The sequence below is a fragment of the Pteronotus mesoamericanus genome, unplaced genomic scaffold (assembly GCF_021234165.1).
Source record: "Pteronotus mesoamericanus isolate MK-2021 breed Mesoamerican mustached bat unplaced genomic scaffold, CSHL_Meso_final contig_20, whole genome shotgun sequence".
Classification (NCBI taxonomy): Eukaryota; Metazoa; Chordata; class Mammalia; order Chiroptera; family Mormoopidae; genus Pteronotus; species Pteronotus mesoamericanus.
Window position 1 is genome coordinate 28,777,013 of NW_026555085.1, and position 21,041 is coordinate 28,798,053.

Consider the following 21,041-nt stretch of genomic DNA (forward strand, 5'->3'; position numbering starts at 1 on the left):
TCTTCTTTCCCCCTACTTCTCTAAAATTAAATAAATGAATGAATGAATGAATGAATGAATGAATAAATAAATCTTTTTTTAAAAAAACATAAAGTACTCCTTTTTAAAAACAAAACAAAACAAAACACCATATTTCTTGAGTTCAGAAGTCTGAAATTACTCCTACTGGGATAGTGAAGATTTCAGGAAGGCGGGTTACTTCTGCAGGCTCTCTGGAGAATCACTCTTCTTTGCCTTTTTCAGCTCCTACATGTATCCCTTTGGCTTGTGGACACTTCCTACATCTTAAAAGAACATCACCCCTATCTTTGCTTTTGTAACCACATCACTTTCTCTGTCTCTGACTCCTTCTGTAGCCCTATTACAAAAATCTTTGTAATTACTTCCGATCTATCTAAATAACTCAGGAAAAAAATCTTATAACAAGATCCGTGTCTTAATTACACCTTCAGTTTATTTTCCCACATAAGATAACATTAGTAGGTTCTGGAGATAAAGGTATGGGCATATTTGTGGTACCATTATTCAGTTAACCATACTCTGGGTTCCCAGAAATGGTTTGTGAAAGTTGGCCTTAAATTTATTGAACATTTACATTTGACACCCTTTCTTAGATCTATTATAGCTTTAGTACTATAACAGATATTATGGTTCTAACTCCTATTAATGAGCTTCATGGGGGAAAAATGACATCTTAAAGATCTAAAACATTCTATGAATGACATTCATATAAATAACAATTCTTTAAAGTCTCACCAGTGATTTCTCCTTAATTATAGGAGGCAAAGTTTTACATTGTTAAAACTTCTGAAGGCTTTTTTTTTTTCACTATTCACTCTTTAAATTCATTATTAATAAAAGATATTTGTCACCTTTAGTTTCCCAAACATGTTTAAAGTGTTTATATTTGTTTCTTTTAAATATGAGTATTTCAACCATTCATAGGGATTTCATTAATTTAGATAAATTAAGCTGTCACTTCGTACATTTACTGTTTAACTTTAGTACATGATATAAAAATTCTGCTGAAAATAATCAAATAAATAATGAAATATAATCTAAACCCCCTCTGTTCTTGCTCTTATACATGGATAATAGTAGCAAGTCAAATTAAATTTAGAAGACGTGAAAACAGTTTTTAAACATATTCACCACTTAAAATATTTCTATTGTACATAGTACTGATTACTACAATCAGAGAAAAATACGTGGAATTACAAAGTGCTAACTATTGTACACTAGTTAAGTTATATATATTACATGTAGAAGTAACATTGACATAAGCACTAATCCCTGAGTACGTCTATTATTGTCCTAGAACTAACTACACTTGAGTAAAATATGAAATCCTTGACACCTAATAGAAGCTGTATGGTAACTTCAATTTCTATTAATCATCTAAATTGAGAGTATCTGCTGCTTCATTATTGCTTGTGTCTAAGAAAGAAAAGTCAGGAGGGCCCAGATAATACTATGGGAATTTAACCATAAAAGAAGTTGCTACCACTTTTTGTGACCAATAATTGTAGGATGATGAAACTATTTAAGAATTGCTTAAACATGAAATTTAGGCAATATATTTTTGTGTTTTTTGAAAAATTTCTTGAGTTGAAACATGCTTTAGTTTGCTGATTTACAATGTGACAATGATTCGAATGATTAATATAGATTGAAGAACTAAAATTAAGAAGTAAAATAATGCACATGGAAAAGACTTAAATGTTCACTTTTAGGCAAAAGTCAACTTCCCTACCAAGAACCTGAACAAGAGCAGTATAAATAATTCATTTAGTGAAGGAGTGTCAGAAAACCATTAAGAAATATGTCTATGAAAGACAGACAAGAGCAGAGGAATAACTACCTCTGCCTGTAAAACATTGATCAGGAGAACAGTGAGGCATAGTCCGATAATATGACATTACTGAGTCTATTTCTACAAGTTCAGTGACTCTGATTTGCCCATTTTATGTTTAATAAATCAGGAACCTTACCCCTGCCTCCTCTTCTCTTTAAAAATATGTAGAGAGCTCTCTTTCACTATCACACTAGGTCATGCTACCTAAAACAACTTCTCCAAACTTTTCATGTAAATGACCAGTAGTATGAATAAAGAGAAAAAATCCAAATGCCTTTAACATAAGTGAGTATTTCAGAGGGAAGAATTGAGAAGCAGAACTTGTAACCTAACAGCCTATACCCCTTTTTCGGAACTGGATGTACATAGTCTGTTCTCAACAAAGGAAGGAAAAATAATAGAAAGGCAATTTGACTTAACCAACTATATGCACGTAACTCTCAGAAGCAGGGCCCACATGAACCAGACAGAGACTTCTCAGCTGGGGTCTATCTTATGCTGTGGCCTCCTACTTTGAGACAGAAACTTCTCTTTTTTAAATTTGAGATTCTCTAAACTTTATCAAAATCTAGTTTTCTTTATGTGCACAAATTTTATTATTTCCTCACTTCAATTGCCTATCTTCCTCTAAGGCAGGTTTTCTTCACCACAGCGTGTAGATATTTTGGAACTGATGGTTCTTCATTGTGGAGGCTGCCATGTATTATCATAGAATGCTTAACAACAAACTGGGCCTCCTACCCACTGGATGCCACTCGCAGAACTGACCCTAATTTGTAATCAGAAATATCTCTAGACATTGCTAAGTATCCCCCAGGAAGCCCAATCAAACCTGGTTGCTCAGGGATCTTCTAATACCTGACTTGAACTATTCTTTTCCAGAGATGTCTGTGTCACTGAGCACAGACTATGGTGACACCTATCCAGTCCTTAAACCTGAAGAAAGTGTTTCTGAGGACTGATAAAGAATGGCAATACCAGTGTGTTTATCTGGCTGAAGTACAATTAAAAGGTATCTTGGCAAGCTTAGAATATAGTTCTTATGTCAATAGGAAATAGTTTCAGCTTTTCTGTTCAATTTAGTGTTTGGTAGCAGATCATAGTGTAAATTTTGTTTTTTTTATTTTGTGTATGTGTATAAACTAATATTTTCTGCTTTCATAACTTATTTAGCTAATGCAATCTCCCTTTTTGATGTTAACTTTGATAATTTTTTAAATATAAAACACATTATTGATGGGTAATTTGTGTATTATTCTTCGTATTTTTCACCAAATACACCTCCCCCTACATTTCATGCCAAGCTAGCTCCGACTACCTCATTACTAAGAGAGAGATCATCCGGTGGTCAGGTTTTGAAGTCTGTGCTTGTTGTACATAGAAGTATCCTTCTAAACAGGTTCTCATCCACTACATTTGGCATAAGTTGTCATTGCTAGAATTTTGTGGACTTCTCTGGAAGATTATTACTGTACAAAGAAACAAATATATCTACCTTCATAGGCCTTGAATTTTGACCTACTATAGTCTCAAAGGCAATAAAAAAATATGTGAAGAACCACCTATATTATTATCTGGAAAACAAGATGGCAATAGTTGCCAACATATTCAAGACAAAGGCTCTGAGGCAGGAGTATGCTTGGGTTCCTCTAGGAACGTTCAAGAGCCCACTGTTGCTATTTTAGTGTGAGCTAGAAGGAGTATAATTGAACACATGGTTAAATGGTTACCTGGTCTATCTAGCCCCTTGAAGGTCTAATGGGGGGGGGGGGCGGGGGTGTGGGTGTGGGGGTGTGTGTGTGTGTGTGTGTGTGCCGCGCGGGAGAGGAAGAGAAAGATTTTGTTTAGATTTTCTGGTTGCAAAAAAATCCTAAAACCCTAACTCCTATCCCAAATGCAAAATTCACTCATATTGAATACTAATTTGAGCTTACTTCTTTTAGTGTGAGTTCGCATATACGTCAACGCTTGTTGAAATAATTGTTAAAAAATTAACTAGAGGATGGAAATAGGAGAGAGAGAGAAAACAAATGGTAAAGTTAAATTAGATGGATTTTAAGGTTTTTGTTTTCCTGCTGGTTCCCCTACAAAGACTTAAAAAGATGAGATAAAACATAAACTTCATTCTTTATCTGCGTCTCTGAAACAGATGCAGATGAGAACCAAAAGAGCTGCATATAAAGCTCTCATTGCATTTTCTTTGATGATAATACAAAGCAGCAGGTCACCAGTTCTAAGTTATAACATCAGGAACTTATAAAAATTTGGATAGACATAAACCATAAATTATCACTATGTGTATTATCTATTAAAAAGAAAGTTGAAATAATAGTAAATTATTAAAACTCTAAGAAATCCTGAACCACTGCTGAGGCAATGTAAATAGTTCCTAAATTAATAGTGTCTGCTTTTTTAATGTATTACTTGCATATTATCAATTGCATTCTTTATTTTAGTGGCTGTCATTTATTCATTTTTATAAACACAAAAATGACAATAAGAACTTTTCTCCTTTTTTTGCCATGAGCTCTTAATTTCTTTAATGATTTATTCTCACCTGGTAGTTATTAGAAACCTGACTCTCATTTGGGAAGTGACAATTGTTTTATCATGGGTACCGTTTATATTATTAATGTTGGGAGTGCAATTGACATTGTAAAGTGTTGATTAGAAATTCCTCATCACAATTTCAATGAGAAAGTTCAGTATCCTTATGCCACTTTCATTATAAAGAAAATGAATTGAAAATAGAGAAATTTAACTCATAATGAAAAGTATGGCTTAGAATTAATAAGGTTTTGACCTTCAGGGTTTTTCTTTTAACCCTAAGGTTGTCCAGCCTCTTACACTTATTAGATGACTTTAATCTTAAAGTCATTCTGGAGTATGCTTTATTTTTCATATTAAATGAAATTCAATTAAATATATATTAAAATTATTTTTTCTGATTATAATTCCAGTCTAATCTTATTAAGAGAAGGAAACAATGGTCAGATTGTTGATTTACTTCATTTTAAGCTATGTTATACAAATCTGTGTAATACAAATGTTATCCAGGTCCCAGTGGCCATCAACCTCTGATTAACCTTGGGGTTAAGTTAGCTTTGACTTCAACTCAGAGCCCCTCTTGTCTCCGGTTCCCTGCTTCTCTATTCTTCTGTATATTAATTTGTCACTGCACCACATAGGTCACAGACTTCATATATTTTACTGTTTCCATTAAGTTATTGCAAATATACTAGGGACATGTTATGTCAATTAAAAATTAGAAAGCCCTGAATGATTATGGTGATGGATGTCAGTTTGTGTTATGTGTATTATGAAGCTCTGCTATTAAACATATAATTTTATTTAATCAGTTGACCTGTTTATGTTTATGAAATAAAGTTATTCCTTCTTCCTATTCCTTTATATGAAGTCCATCTTATTAATAAAGCTACACAAGTATTTACTTTATTTAATTGTTATGTGATATATCTTTCCAATTACTTCACTGTCAATATACCTGTATCTTTTTGCATAAAATGAGTCTTTTTAAAAAATATATTTTATTTACTTATAGAGAGAAGGAAAGGAAGATAGAAAGAGAGGGAGAGAAACATCAATCAGCTGCCTCTCCTATGTGCCTCTACTTGGGACTGAGCTTGCAACCCAGGCATGTGCCCTGATGGGAATTGAACTGGCAACCCTTCACTTTGCAGGATAATGCCCAACCAGCTGAGGCACAGGTCATGGCAAAAGGAGTCTCTTTGAAACAACATTTGATTGAGTCGTGCTTTAAGTGTCATTAACAGTCCCTGTCTTTTAACTGATATGTGTAATCAATTTATATTTACTGTGATCTTGGATATAGCTGGATCTAAGTATATCATATTACTATTTGCTTGTTTTATGCCCTCTCTGTTCTCTTTCTATCTGAATGTAAAATATATTTGTTTTCTCTAAATAAGAGAAGGAATAGTTTATATCTCTTCCTAAAATATTATAGTTCATCAAATAGTCTCTTTGAAATTAGTTGACATATTCAAATGTTAAAAATTCAAACATCAAATTAGAAAAGCAAATATTAGTTATAGAATTCCGAAAATATTATAATCTAGAAAAATTCATTTTATATTTCTATGTTAAAAATAAATTCAGTATACAGCCCTGGCCTGTACTTCAAAAGATTGTGTGCTGGCCAGGCTAAGAGCCAAACGGTAGTTGGTTCAATTCCTCGTCATCTAGGGCCCATGCCTGGGTTGCAGGGAAGGTCTCGAGCAGCAGGCAAACGAGAAGCAACCACACATTGATGTTTCCCTCTTTCTCTTTCTCCCTTACTTCCTCTCTCTAAAAATAAGTAAATTAAAAAATTAAAAATAAATTCAACATACATTTTATTTTCTTTAATATGTTACATCACTTAAGTATGATGAAGAATAATTTCTGTCATTCATAACCATAATCTAATTTGAATTTTATATTTGTAAATATGTGTCAACTTAAATATAAACTATTTTTTATAACTCAATACAGCTAAAACTATGATTACTAATAGGAAAATTATATTTTTGAAAAATATTATAATGTTAAAACCATTTAATAATGTACATTAACATCCCAATCACCTAAATTATTACCAAATGAGAAGTCTAATAGCATTCCTTTCTCACTAATATTTTATCTATGGAGTTAGTATAAAAGTATAATTCTTTAAAACCTCTGCAAGGTGATGAAAACTCCAGTCAAATTCCTTAAAATAGAAATTTCAGTTGGACATAGAGTCAATACATTTTTAAGTCAGTAGTTGAGATCTCCCAGGGAAAAGTATAATGGAAGAATAAAAACTTAAATATAAAATTAGAGATAAATACTCAGAGACCATCTTGAAAGAAAACAGGAACCAAAACTGAAACATTAAAATGCTAATATAAAATAATTTCAAACCAAAGTTAAGAGAGACATTTCAATTCGACAATTTCACACTAAGGAAAAGATAGATAAGTTTTAAAGAAAAATATGGTGGTATGTGCTTTTTATTGCAAACAGATTTCAACAATAGTAATTGAAAGTATGTGTTCTGGGGTCACACAGAATAAGTTTAAATCTAGGTTCATTTATTTCTATTGATATGTGTAAGTTAAAGGAAATATTTCAAAATCTCAGTAATCATTTTATTTTTCTGTAAAATGGAATGGTATTTATGTACAGATCAGAATCATAAATGATAATTTCTCCAGTAGACATAACTAAAAATGGAATTGTTAAATTGTAGGACATGCCTGTGTGTAGTACACACACTGTATTTGTAAAATTATTTAAAAAAAACTAATTAGCTAAAAAACATATTTTTATATTCTAACAACTACCAGACTAATTTTATTCCCCATCTAGTTTAAGAGTTTAAGGAATAGTAACAGTGGTCTTATGTAAAGGGAGATATATCACTAGCACTCAATTAGCTATGGTCATATTTTAAAAATAGAACACTGCCTAGGACATTTGTTAATATCCTCCTAACATAATTCTAGTAAGTTAAAAATCTCTTCTACTAAAAAAAATATATATATACAAATGTGATGTTTATAATATCCATATAAGGGTATATTTCTCTGGCTTAGAATGATATAAGCATTCAAAATGCAGAGTGCCTGAAGCTATTGTGCTCTGACATGCTAAATTACTTTGCCATGTATTAAATTACTTACTCTGAATCTTCCAATTATATTGAAACACCATCCTTCATTCAGACAGTTGATGCTGAGCAGTCTACAGTGGTCAATTACTTTCTCACAGTTCTTTCCAGTAAATCTTGGCATACAACTGTAAATACATCAGTATAAATAAGAAAAGTTGCAAATTAAATATTTTCACTAAAGTCTATTAACAGTTTGCCAAAAATAATAATGCTTTGCTTAAATTACATTCAACATATATTATTAAATGATATATTCAATCATTAATTTTGTCTGTGTATACTTGTGTTCTTAAGAAAGAAGAAAAGATTTATCTATTTAAAGGGAATTAGAGCGAAATACATTTTCATTGATGGTCTTAATATTGTCTTTTAGAACTTAAGAGTAAATCAACTTTGGTCTAACTAGATATTAACAATAAAATATAGGTTATAGAAAACTACTGGAATAAAATAAACCATATGGAAATGTAAAGAAAAAGATGACAAATGAGATTTTCAGTCTTTAGTAGAGCTCTTCCATACTGATGATACACTTTCAAAAGTTGATGACACACATGAATTTTAGATATTGTGTAATGTGTTACAGTGGCAAACAACAGTATGGTCGTGTTTAGGCTAATTATGAAGTTTTGCTTGTCAGTTTTATAATTTTTGTGTTTTTTTAAATTTTTTAAAAAGATTTTATTTATTTATTTTTAGAGAGGGGAAGGGAGGGAGAAAGTGAGGGAGAGAAACATCAATGTGTGGTTGCATCCCGTTCACCCTTACTAGGGACCAGGCCTGCAACCCAGTCATGTGTCCTGACTGGGATTTGAAAGAGCACCCCTTTGGTTTGCAGGCCAGCACTCAATCCACTGAACCATACCAGCCAGGGCTTTATTTTTTAATAAAGCACTCTTGTATTGTATGTGCCTGACCATGAGGTTTTTTTATTGTAATATAAGTGCCTGACATTAAGCTTTTGATTGCTGAGGCATCCATTTCAAAGACATCCATTTTGATCCAAAACACATATTGGCAGCTATATGACACCTACTAACTATACAAGTAGATAAGTAGCCAGACCTCCCCTATCCATGGCGTTTCCCTTTTAGAAAGGCCCGGACAACCTAGATAACAGACCTCTTGAATGATTCTTCTATCTTGTTCCTGCTCCCTAATTCTCCAATTATATTTTAAATTCACTAATAAATAGTACATTTTCAAAACCCTAAAAACATCAATCTCACCTCTAATAAAGACAGAACTCCAGGTCTGTGCTCACTTACTCTCTCTCTACCTTCTACCTTGCTTCCTGGCCCTTGGAGGTGCTGTTTATTCTCCAGGATCCGTGTGTAAGAACCCTTGCATGTTCAAGTTCCCTATTGTTGCTGCTGTGTGTCTCATAATCATAATAAGAAACACAAAGGCCAGTCCAGCCACAACACTGGCTCCAGTTGGAGAAATGTCTGTGGAGACTCACCACAAGCAGTGGGGCCCAGGTGAGTGTCCCAGGCATTCCTAGCCTGACAGACAAGAAACAAATTGGATTCCTCTTCATTAGCTGCAGTCAATAAGGTGCTAAAGAACACATACCACTATCGTGACTTCCTTTGCCCTCACTCTCATTAATTTGTGAAAAATATTCCAGTACTTTAAATCACATTTATTAAACCAAATAGGGTACTAAATTAAGTGACAGTGTGTCTCTTGGAGGTAAACACTAGAGAATTCAGACCAAAAATCATACTTGTTAAGACTATGTTGTTACAAGCTGACTTAATAATGAAATGAATTATACCATATATATCCTACTTTAAATTTCTCATAGGAACAAAGGATAATTTCATAAAAAGAAGAAACCAAAGGTCATGTTAACATAGTTTATCTGAAATAGCATCAGTAAAGCATTTTGGAAATTACCTTTCCTGATGTTCAAGGCACAGCATTGAACTTTCATCTTACAGAATTGACTCTTTCTTTCACTTATATCAGTAATAACCATTCATTGTTTTCAGCACTTACTATATGCCAGCCACTAGATTAATTACTCTTATACAATTTTTTCATTCAATTCTTATGAATCCCATGTGAGATATAACATTACCGCTATGTTATAAATGAAGAAACATGCTCGGAAAAGTTAGCTGCTTTGATCATATCACTAGTTTTAGAGCTATTATTAAAATTAAATACAGTCTGATTTTAAATGTATTGTACTCTAGTTACTACACTGATGAAATCTTTTAAGATATGTTTACTTAACCAGTGATCCAGAAGTAATTCAAATACCACTTTCTTATGAAAGATGCATTCCTACCCTTCCTTACTTGGGCTAAGAGTGGCAGGGAGAAGGAAGCACTAGAATATCAAACACTGATGAGCTGTGGCTACCATATCTCAATTTTCCTTTTGAGTGGGAATGAATTGAATTGGCCAAGGCTAGCTAAGGACATGTTTGGAACTTGTTTCTCTATTATTCTGTAGTACGGTTTCTAAAGATGAGGGAGGGTCAGAGCTATGAATTAAATGAACAACTAATATTTGGTCATTAATGAGATCAGATCAACAGGTTGCTGGATGAGATTAGGCAGCAGAAACTCAGAAAGCTGTTTCTAAACAAAGCATGGCTTTCTGATCATAAAAAAATGGGCCAAAGTGTTAGCACTTTCTCTACATACTAAGAAGGAAGCCCCAAAACACCATCTGTGACACCTGGCCCAGGAAGGTTTAACCCTAAGGCAAAGGAAACCATAGTTAAAAAATCTTCCTGTGGAGTCATAGGCTATCAACCCTCCAGACATCCAGTCCTGTTCATGTCTTGAAATCCAAAATAAGCTCCTGAAATCCATCCACAAGAAAAATGACATCCTATCAACTCAACCTGCAGTCAGGGAAAAAGAAGGCTTAAGTAGAATTTTTGCCTCTAAAGAATTTAAACCAGAGAAAACAAAAACAAAGGGGGAAAAAAGCAAATTCTAGAACAACATGGATCTTTTAAGAAGTTCTCTTACAGAGGAAAAACTATAATTTTCACTTACAACAATAAAATTGAGACATTTATGTGGGGAAAAATACCTAGAGAAAGAGAAACGTTTTAAATAACATCAACATTTTGACCCTATGAATTAAACAGATATGATTTTTATAAAGTACAATATAGACAATAATATGGTAAAATAATACCTTAAAAAAGGTGAATTAGTGGCTAACAAAAATTTTAATGGAGTCAAGAGAGTTAAGAAAAGAATATTTGGTGGGGGGAAGGCAGAGACAAATGTATTTAGAAAAATAAATTAATTCATTAAAAAAAGAAAGGAATATTTAAAATAATAGATTAAAATAATGTAATCAATATAAACAATACAATCAGAATTATCACCTCACCACTTTCTAAGACATCAAAAAAGTAGTGTATAATTTATTTTTGCGAAAATATAGCAGAAAGTGGGAGAAAATATAGAAACTAACATTTTTTATTTTTATTTTTTAGTTTATTAATTAATTTATTTTTTAATTTAAAATAGTGAATCAGACTATTTTAAAAATTGATAAGGGCAAAGATATATTTTATAAGAATTGGTTTGCATAAATATCAGAGTCCAATACCTTCTATAATTAGATTTTGACAATTAAAAAATTCTATACCTTTTATTTTAGTTTACTCTTTCTTAATTCATATTTCAAATTTAATAAAATAAGCTATATCAATGTAATACATTACTGATGACATTACAAGAGCTCTAAATTTTAAATAGAGTGATTTTTTCCAAAAAATAAAGATTTTATTTTCCAGCACATGTACAGTATCTAATACTATAGTTTGAATAAATATTTAGTATGAAATTATATTTACTACAATTCATATTAAAAGTGCTACAATTAATCAGGCCATGTCATTTTTATAAAGATCATGAGATAGTCTTCTGGAATCATAATTAAAAAATCAAGAAAGAGAATACAGATATACAAACATAAAAATGCAACCAGGAATATGAAAAATATTAGAGGCTGATAATATTATACATTCTTCTGTGTAATTATGCCAAAGACTTTATGTCAAAATATAAATTGCCAAAATTGAATTAAATAAAAATAGCTGAACAAAAAATATTTGGTAGAAAAATAGCTCTAAATGATGTTTGGTTTATTTATTTGCATCGAGGAAGAATTCAAATTTCTATGAAAGAAATGATTTTCATGCCATAGAAATATTGACCATAGGAAAATTTATGCTATTTACCTATTAATTATAAAAATTAATAATCATTTTGATGTAAATTTCTCAAAAATTACAACAAAAATAGTCACAAACTCATATTTGAAAATATAAACAATGTGGTATCCTTTGACACAAAATTCTACTTTGTAGGAATTTTTCCTGAAGATATCATATATTATAAACATAAATTTATAGCCATATTTACCCTATGATATTACAAATGAGGTATCTATACAAAGGTGACATCATTTGATATTAGCAGTGATCAAATTCTAGTCTATCATATTCCCACCCATACTTTCAAGAATCCAAAGATACTATAAACAAGAAACTAATTCCTTTCTAAATTGTCCATTCTTCTATAGATGCTTTGGCTATCAAAAGGGACAATATTCATGAATTTGATTCTCATTGTATACTAAAAGATTTTTTTCTATATGGAGTATAGATTTTATGCTATGTTTCCAAAATGAGAGGAAACATGCTGTTCTCAGGCAACTGCAAGCCATTCTAAATTACCAGAGTTCAAAGCAAATGATGAGAGCGGCAAAAGATGAGAAGAATGAACTGAGAAATTTGTAACATGTACCAAAATTCACCAAGTATTCAAAACCTAGGAGTTAAAAACTTCAAGGGATTGGAACTAGAATGTGGGAATTAAAAAAATAAAAATAAAAATAAAAACAAAACAAGTTTAAAAAATTTAAGAGACACACGTGAATCAATGATAATGTGTCATTGAATTAAAGACTATGATAAACATAAATCACTATCAGAAAAGTGCTAAGAGAGAGTGAAAGGAGAGACAGAGAGGTGTCAGCCTGTCAGGTTAACGTTAATGATCCAAAATGGAAGAGACAGCTCCTCTGCTTACCTTTAAAACTGCTGTCCCCTTCAATTATCTGCCAACCCCTAGTATATCTGGGATCTCCAAAATCCACAGTGCTACTCATATCCTACTTCTCCTTGCACTGTGATCACTTCATTAATTCAAATTCTTCAGGTCCAGGACTGCAGCACTAAGCTTTCATGCTGGCTCAACTGAGACAACTGCCACTCTGCCAGAAATATTATGCACACTTTACTGCACACATCTTCACATTTATTCTACTCCAACCATGGCTTTCTCCTCTTCGTGACAATTCCACTGTCAGCCCAAACTTCTTTTCAGCCTTTCATTGCCCAGAGCTTTTCTGACTTCACTGAAAACATATGTTACTCAAACTTCACCTTTACGGTAATTAGAGAACTGCTCTACCACCGTGGAGATCTGTGCATGTGGAAGATTCCCATAGCAGAGGTCTACATGGTAGGTCCTTGTGGTGTACATGTTCCTTACAACAAGAACTCTGTGGATGAGAGTTCCCACCCTTGAGATGAATTCTCCTTTTGGGGGAGAGATTTATGTTTCACAGACCCTTTCCTCTTTCTTTTCCTGTATTATTTTTTCCTCTTTCCCTGCTTCCTTGCTTCCTTTCTTCCATCCTTCCCTCCCTCCATTCCTCCTGTCTTGCCACCTCCCACCTTCTCCCCTTTCCTTACACATTTTCCAGTTCAATGTATATTCCCTTATATGCATGAATGTGTGTAGTCATGTTTGCAGTTAAATGTCTTTAACAAGGTCTATTATGTCCAATTAAAATCAGTAAGTCCATTGCATACTTAACTCTTGCTTTGCTTAATTTCATATCAGACAACTGCATGGCTCTGTTCCAGCACCCTCAGAATATTCGACATGGGCATTCACTGGATTTCATTTGGATTTGATCCTGAAATATGATGAAAGAGAATGAAAAATTGAAATTTTTAGTAGTATGCCTAGATTATTTATAATTAGTCTGGCATGAAAATGGAGATTGAATGTTTATAAGACTACAGTTTGGAGACTAATCAAGGGACAAGTACAGTAATACAGCAGAAATGAGATGTATTCTATAACAGTGCAGAGAAGAAAATAGAAGAGATATCCTGGAGGCAGAATGAACAAGAGAATAAAAATTTGTTGACATTAACAGGAAGGAAAAAACAAAGTGTCAATTAGTGTTTGGTAATTTTCTTCATGTCTTTAATAGTTGTCATATTTAATAAGTTTTACATTTTTTTCCTCTGGTGTAAGTTGCTATTTATTGAAGTTCTCTTCATAATTCAGAAAGGCTACCAAATATTTTTATTCCATTAATGATATCTTTCTCCTTCCCTGATATATAATCAATCGCATTCTTACTTTTTTTTTTTTTGCAAACAAAATTTTAATTATTTCACTAATGTGTATACATAATTTTCCCTTATGGACAGCCACCTTGCTTCCTCAAGATGTTTTTTTTTTTTTTTTCCCCACTACAAGTCTTGAGGTATTGCTTAAATAATTTATTTCTTTTAGTTTTAGATCCTAAATATAATTTCTTCCACTAGGTATCCCATTTGTTTCAGGGGCCCTATTTTAGCACCTGCTATTATATTTAGAAGATATTATATCATTACCAATTTAGAGTTACATTTTTGAGTACATGTGCATGTATGTACATACACACATGTGTTTTTCAACCCTAGTCCATTTTATATTTAGTAAAAGTACTTATTTTCTTTATATAGAGATCTGTATGATGTTTTCTTAATCATTACATACATGTAAAAATTTTTTCTCACCAATCAATATATAATCAGTCAGGTATAAGAGTTGGGGAAGGAAGTATTTTCTCTCAGTAGTCTTTAGATGCTTTCCACTCTTTCTGAGGTTATAAATGCCATTTCACTGTCTTCAAGCTACCTGTATTACACATAAACAATACAGTGCCACTCTGATTATTTTTTCTTTGTAAGTAAATTGTCTTTTCTTCCTCAAAACTTGATAGATATTTCTTTATCAATCACTCTAGCTTGGATACAGAGCCTTTTTAATATGCAGACTCAGTTCTTTCTCCAACTCAGAAAAATATATAACTTGATTAAATATGGCTTTTTCTCCATATGTTCTTGTTATTCCAGAACTTCTATCATTCACACATTAGATTTCCTTGATCTATATCCCAAGATGCTCGATTTCTTCATTTATGATTCACTAACTGGTTCATCCATTAAGTCTGAAACAAATAATTCTTGAGCTCCTACTGTATAGTCATTTTTCTAGGCATGATGGATATTTCAATGGACAAATTCCTTTCCCTCATGAGATTCATCTTTAGTGGGAGAGTTCAGGGTAAAGTACATAAGTAGTTGCTATCTTTCCAAAGTTTGCCAGGGACAGCACTATGAGACAGCACTAAGGAGCACTTAGCTGGCTCCTGAACAGGGACACCTCAGACCCAGAACCCTGTGCTGCCTCACTCCTTAGTATTTTTGTACAGAAGAATGAACTAAATTGTGAATTTAAGGACTAAAGCCTCTCAGCTACATAGAGTGGGGTATTCTCAGTGATATCATGGAGGAGAGTCTAGGTCTATGGCCTTCAGAAAGGAACTGGTAACCAGACTGCTTCTGATTGGGATACTGCATCCCACACAGGGTCCCTCCGGGTTGCTGCAGATGGAGGAAAATAAAATAACTCATTCCAGACACTTCTTGGCCTGCCAGGAAAAGAGGGTGGTGATTCCCTCTAGGAGAATGCCTGGAGACCTTCCCTTAAAGTAGCTTTAATTGAGAACCATATGGGCAGGAATATACAGAATGCATGAAAAGCTCATCAATCAATGTTAAAAGGCTATGTTTACAGAAAACAAAGGGAGACCATAGATAACAATTGAAGGAACACAGAGATTTGCCTCAGGTCAAGGTCTGGTAGACAGGGTGGCTCCCATTCAGCCCTGAAACCTGGGAAACTGATCACATTCTAGCTCAGACCCCAAACATCAGTACTCATTAACTCGAGAGCATTCTTAGCAAAGTAAGTTTCATAGGACTTATGCATTCTTTTTCCAGGCCTGATTGTCCCTGGGAACTGCCTGATCCAGTTTAGGGCAGTACCTGCCTTTAGTATTGTTTCAAGCTTGAGCCAGGCAGGTGCAACAGAGCAGCCAAAAGATAAGTAGACTTCTTTCAGATAGAATGAGGTCTCCAGCCATATCAAAGCTGAGGGGTGAGGGTCTTTTTCCCTTTCTCCCCATCCCCCTAGTCATTCCTATGATGGTCCCTATGCGACTGTGCCTGTCTTAGATTGCTCCTGCCATTGAGGGGTCTTACCCGTCATTGACTAACCAGCCATTCTCTAGGGCCAAGCAGGGTGATGTGAAGGAGGCAGGGACAGGTTTTGCCTCCTCAGTCACCTATTTTCCCAAGGCCTCCTTGCTCAGCCCCAGCCTTGGGGCCCTCTTGCCTGTCGGCAGGGCCACAGTCCCTGAAACCAGGGGGCATGGTTCCCAACAAAAGGAGCTGATTTTGAGTTACCCTCAAATATTCAAAATATTTATATTGATTAAGTACTCACTATTTTATGGTCTTTGCATTGGTGTTCCTTATACTAATTTACAAATGTTTGCCTAGTTCACAAAGCAAGAAAAATCTATATAAATCACTTTTGTTAAGATGATCAGAGAGGTCTAACTCATTTAAGCTGCTCAAGGTGTCCAGCAAATGCTTTTTAGATCACCATGTTTCTTTTATATCTAAATTATAGTTATATTTTTGTAAAGAACTATTTTTATAATGAGCATGGGATATTAGGAAATGAGAAATATTTTTGTGAGTTGGGAAGGTAAGATGAATTTATATAATGGTTTTGAAATATATATATATATATATATATTTCATTATATATAGAAAAGCAGAGATGACCCTCAAAGATACATGTAAGGGAAGGAAATAAGATAAAGGTAATATTATACATTAGTGTAAAAGCTACAATAAAGCACACTTTCATTCTCTCCTTTTTTTCCCCTGAAATTATTTCCTATAACAGCCTTAAATTTCTCTCTCTTATTAGCTTGCATTTTGTCAATTTGCCAATATTTATTGAACAATTGGTTAACTCTGTTTCTTGGACAGAGTATCAAAAACTCTGTTCAGTGACTTTTAGAATACATGCTACTGATTTTAATGAGAAATGTCAGGCTCTGTTGGGAACATTACATTGAACAAAACAGAGTAATGACAGCAATACCTGAGCAAAATTTCATCATCAGCATTTTGGTAAATACAGTACATGTAATATGGACATACTGTATCATTTTTATTTTTAAAGTATAGAGAAAACACAAAATAAAATGAAAATCAGTGAAACTAAATATATACTTAAATATAATTAAAAATATTTCTGAAAATATCACAGAAACCATAAATTTAATAAAATTATAAATAATTGTTGGGGAATTGTTAAAGTAATGCATTAAAATGATGAAGTAACCACCCTATAAAGCAAAAGAAACTGGGACTTGAACATCAAATATATATGATTTTTGAAAGAACTACTTCAAAGACAGTATGCTAACAATATATCTCCTTTGGATAGGGAGTATATTAAAGTTTTCCCACTGCTGAAATACTTCTTTCAAACTCTGTGCTATTCTAGGAAACAAAAAAGAGATAGTTACAAAGTAACTCCAAGTAGTTTTCTCTGATTCTGTTATCTTCAAATACTCCCATCACTTGTTTGAAGACTTGGAGGGGTTTTGGGTACTTTTTTTTTCAGGACTTGAAGCATTCTGAGTGACATAATTTTTGTCTTAACCAAAGCATTGTGGTTTGCTTTGTTTAGGTTTGGTTTTATTGTGTATAGATGGGGATTCTAATAGAGAGTTAAAACTTGTATTAATTTCAGTACTGTCATATACTTATTCCACTTCTTGGAAAAAATCTTTTGAGGCAAATAAGAACTTGTCCTTCCAAAAGAAGCTTTGCGATGCCACTAATGCTGACTTACTGTGACTTGTATGGCCATAAATGAATTCCTAGTCTTAAGACTACTTATTTCATCAATTTATATTTTATGCATTAACTGAGTGACTTCCTGGATCCCAAGAGATAAATGTTTCATATTTCATGGTTCTTTAAACCTTAAAATAAAATTAACAGACAAAAAGTCTGCATTTTGTTAGCAATGTTAGCATGATATACTTTAATTATAGATTATAGAAAGCCAAAATTGAAAATAGAAAACATTTTTCTCCTAATATACATTAGATTATGGGGCAGGAAGAAAATTGTAAATACATAAAATATAATAACAGATAGTGATAAATGCTATAAAATAAATAAAGTCACATTAAAATGGAGAGTAGCTGGGAAGAGATACTTAAGGAATGTTTGTTAAGATTGACAGGAAAGGCTTCATTAGAATATGTTTATCTGAACAAAAGCCTGAATGAAATAAACATCGAACTATTGTAGTTTTGGGCAGAAGCTGAATAATAAAAGGAACATAGTAGGAAGTTATAGTGGAAAGATAGGCAGGGACAAAATATGGCTATTTTTATAAGTATTTTAAATGCTTTAATTTTATTGAACTCTTATGAGAACAAACCCATTAAATGGTACTAGAGCAAAGTAACATGATTTTAAGACATATACACTCGTTTGTGGGGAAAACAGATGATATGAAACAAATCATCTCAAATTTGCTTTACCTGTAGCTTTCATTGTATAAGATGATGACAATTCTGTCTTCTAGTTGCTCTGGCCAAAACTATAGAGCCATTAAACAGCATATACTCTTTTTTCTCTTTAACCCATACAGTATATCTTTATAGAAATTCCCTTGTACTGGGTTATTCTATTGATTCCATTTTATAAACATCTTCATAATCTAACCATTTCTTACCATGTCTTCTCTCCTATCTAGATTGCTACAATAGCTCCCAACAGGTCTCTTTTCAGCTATTGTGCATTTCTACAAGTTTCTTTCCAACATGACAGCCAAAGCATAAATTTAAAATACTGGATAATATCACTCATTTGCCAGAAAACAGTGCAATACTGCTTATTTTGCTTAAGCTAAAAATCAAAGACATTAAAATGGTATGTGTGATCTGCAACTGCTCTAAACTCTGCTTTCTCTTCCATTCTCACTAATTTCCCTTGTTTCCTTCAGACCAATCCCACTGATCTCATTAGTATGATCTGAATAGGACAGGGGTTTTGCAGTAGGTGCTCCCTCTGCTATAGACAGCCTTCCCCTAGAAAGGTGAATGGTCCACCATTTCACTTTAATCACTACCCAAATATTAGCTTTCTCAAAGAGGTTTGCATTCACTATTCTGCATATAATTGGATGAAGAGTCAAAGCAAGGAGATCAAGTGGAGGACTATTGAATTATTCCAGATGATAATTTTTGGTGGCTTGACAAGAGCGATAACTTCATAATGATAAAGGTGTTTATATTCATGGATGAATATTTATGGGAGAGCTTGATGGATTATTGATGCATAAGAAGTAGGCTGAGAGAGAGAGACAAAAATCAAAGATAAGTCCAAAGAACTAACAGAAAAGCAGGTTTATTCAGGGATTGAATATCAACCATTAATTTGGAATATATTAAGTTTGAGATGCCACATCAGATATGCATGGAAATAGACACAGGTTTACCTAGTGGGAGGCAGAATTAAACAGGTGTTGTGTTTTCAAGTCAATAGAACATAAGAAGAGAGAAATAAGAAGTTTGAGAGTGAATATACAGGTAAGTTTTGTACAAAGGAAAATGAGGACCTGTCAAAGGTGAGGGACAGAAGTGAGCAAGTGCAGTCAAATAATTAGAGGTGCTCATTGGTTATAGGAAAATGTTACATAATTTTGGTGATAGAGTATGTAATTGAGTGAGCTTGAAATACATGAAGTGTTGTTTAGAGAGTGGAAATATTTAAATCAGTATGTTGGAGGGTGTGCAATTATAGATCATGATAAATCATAACATATGACCATGGGAAATAGACCAAGAACAGGGGGAGGAGGAAAAAAATAATTGTAAAATAATTGTCAAAGTATTTAAGCAACCAAGGTGGATGGATTTCCAAGATGCTAAAAACATTAGAGGGGGATGAAGAGGAATTGAGAGAAGAAGGCATATTTTGTAAAGGACCATTGAGAGGGAGAGACAGTGTTTCAGAGAAATGACAGCTGATGTCATTTGCTAAAAAGTGAGTAGGCTTTTCTGGAAAAGAAAGAAAAACAGTGTGGATATGGTAACAAGGACAAGGCTCTTTATACACTTTCTCACCAGTTGTACACATGTTGTGGAAAGAAAGAAAGGTATACAAAAGAGATGATGATATTGGAGAATTGGCTGCTAACAAATTGAGATCCTGAAGGCACAGTTGAAGAGTATTGGATATTTAGAAGTGTTAGAAATTGTACACTTAGAGATTACATGGTATTCATTCAACTTCTATGTACATAGGTTTGTATTAACTTCTATTATAATGTTTTATTATTTATTACTTATATGAAAATTAATAGGCTCAGAACTAAGGGAGAAAAATTATACTTAACGTGAACACACATTCTCAAAATGAAGCACTTGAGGAACGAGATGTGAGGATGACCTCTGCCAACTCTGATAGTTCCAAGAAAATATAATGTTATAATAATAGTAACAGAAGACATTCATGATAAGGAAATATCAACAATGCCCTAAACATTTTTAATTGTATAGAGTTTACAACCAGAATCTCAAAGTATGAAACTATATTTAAACTTTAACAAAGTTTTTAATTGTTACATTTTAGAATAATTTATTCAAAAGGGAAAGTTAGCCTTATAAATAGGATTATGGATTTTAAGGAAAGAAAAATGTGGCCACTCAGCTTTAAGATAATTAGCTCAAAGAAATTGAAGTGTCTTGTTAGCTGAAAATGATTGAGTGACCAAATGAACACATTTCACTAAAAAATTCCTCACTCAAATGTGTGATTGCTATTTTTAAAAGCATTTTCCAAAATTAATATAAAAATATAACTTTATTACATGTTGAAAGGAAATATGTTGACCTACGTGAATTCCGTGGTACAATGTTCTATTTCAAAGTCACAATGTGTGCCTAATTAGGTTTACTTTGACACAAACTGAAAACCTGAATTCTACTCATGGCTGATATAGTGAGACATTACACAGACTAATGAAATGTTGAAACTGACTCAAGAAAAATAAAGCATGTTAATGCATTGGATTGGCACTTAAGCAGGGGCAAACTATAATTGCAATTCAGTGACTAAGAGAAGAGAAAAAAAAACAGCAAAGTGACAGAATAAAATTAATCATCCTTTTCTCATGAAATATCTTAGAATTGGAATGGAGAAAACAAAAGATTTAGAAGTAAAAACTTGTGTATCACAAAATGTCTTTTTTTTAAGATATAATATTTATATTTTTTCAGTACCTAGTTTTT

General features: G+C 33.0%; 1 protein-coding gene across 1 annotated transcript in view; it reads right to left on the reverse strand.

Moving 5' to 3' along the window:
* Positions 1-21,041, reverse strand: part of EYS (eyes shut homolog) — a 1,478,297-nt gene that overhangs the window by 1,325,452 nt on the left and 131,804 nt on the right. Inside the window, 1 exon segment of the mRNA XM_054568619.1 lies at positions 7,543-7,657. Within this exon segment, the coding sequence (XP_054424594.1) occupies positions 7,543-7,657 (115 nt within the window).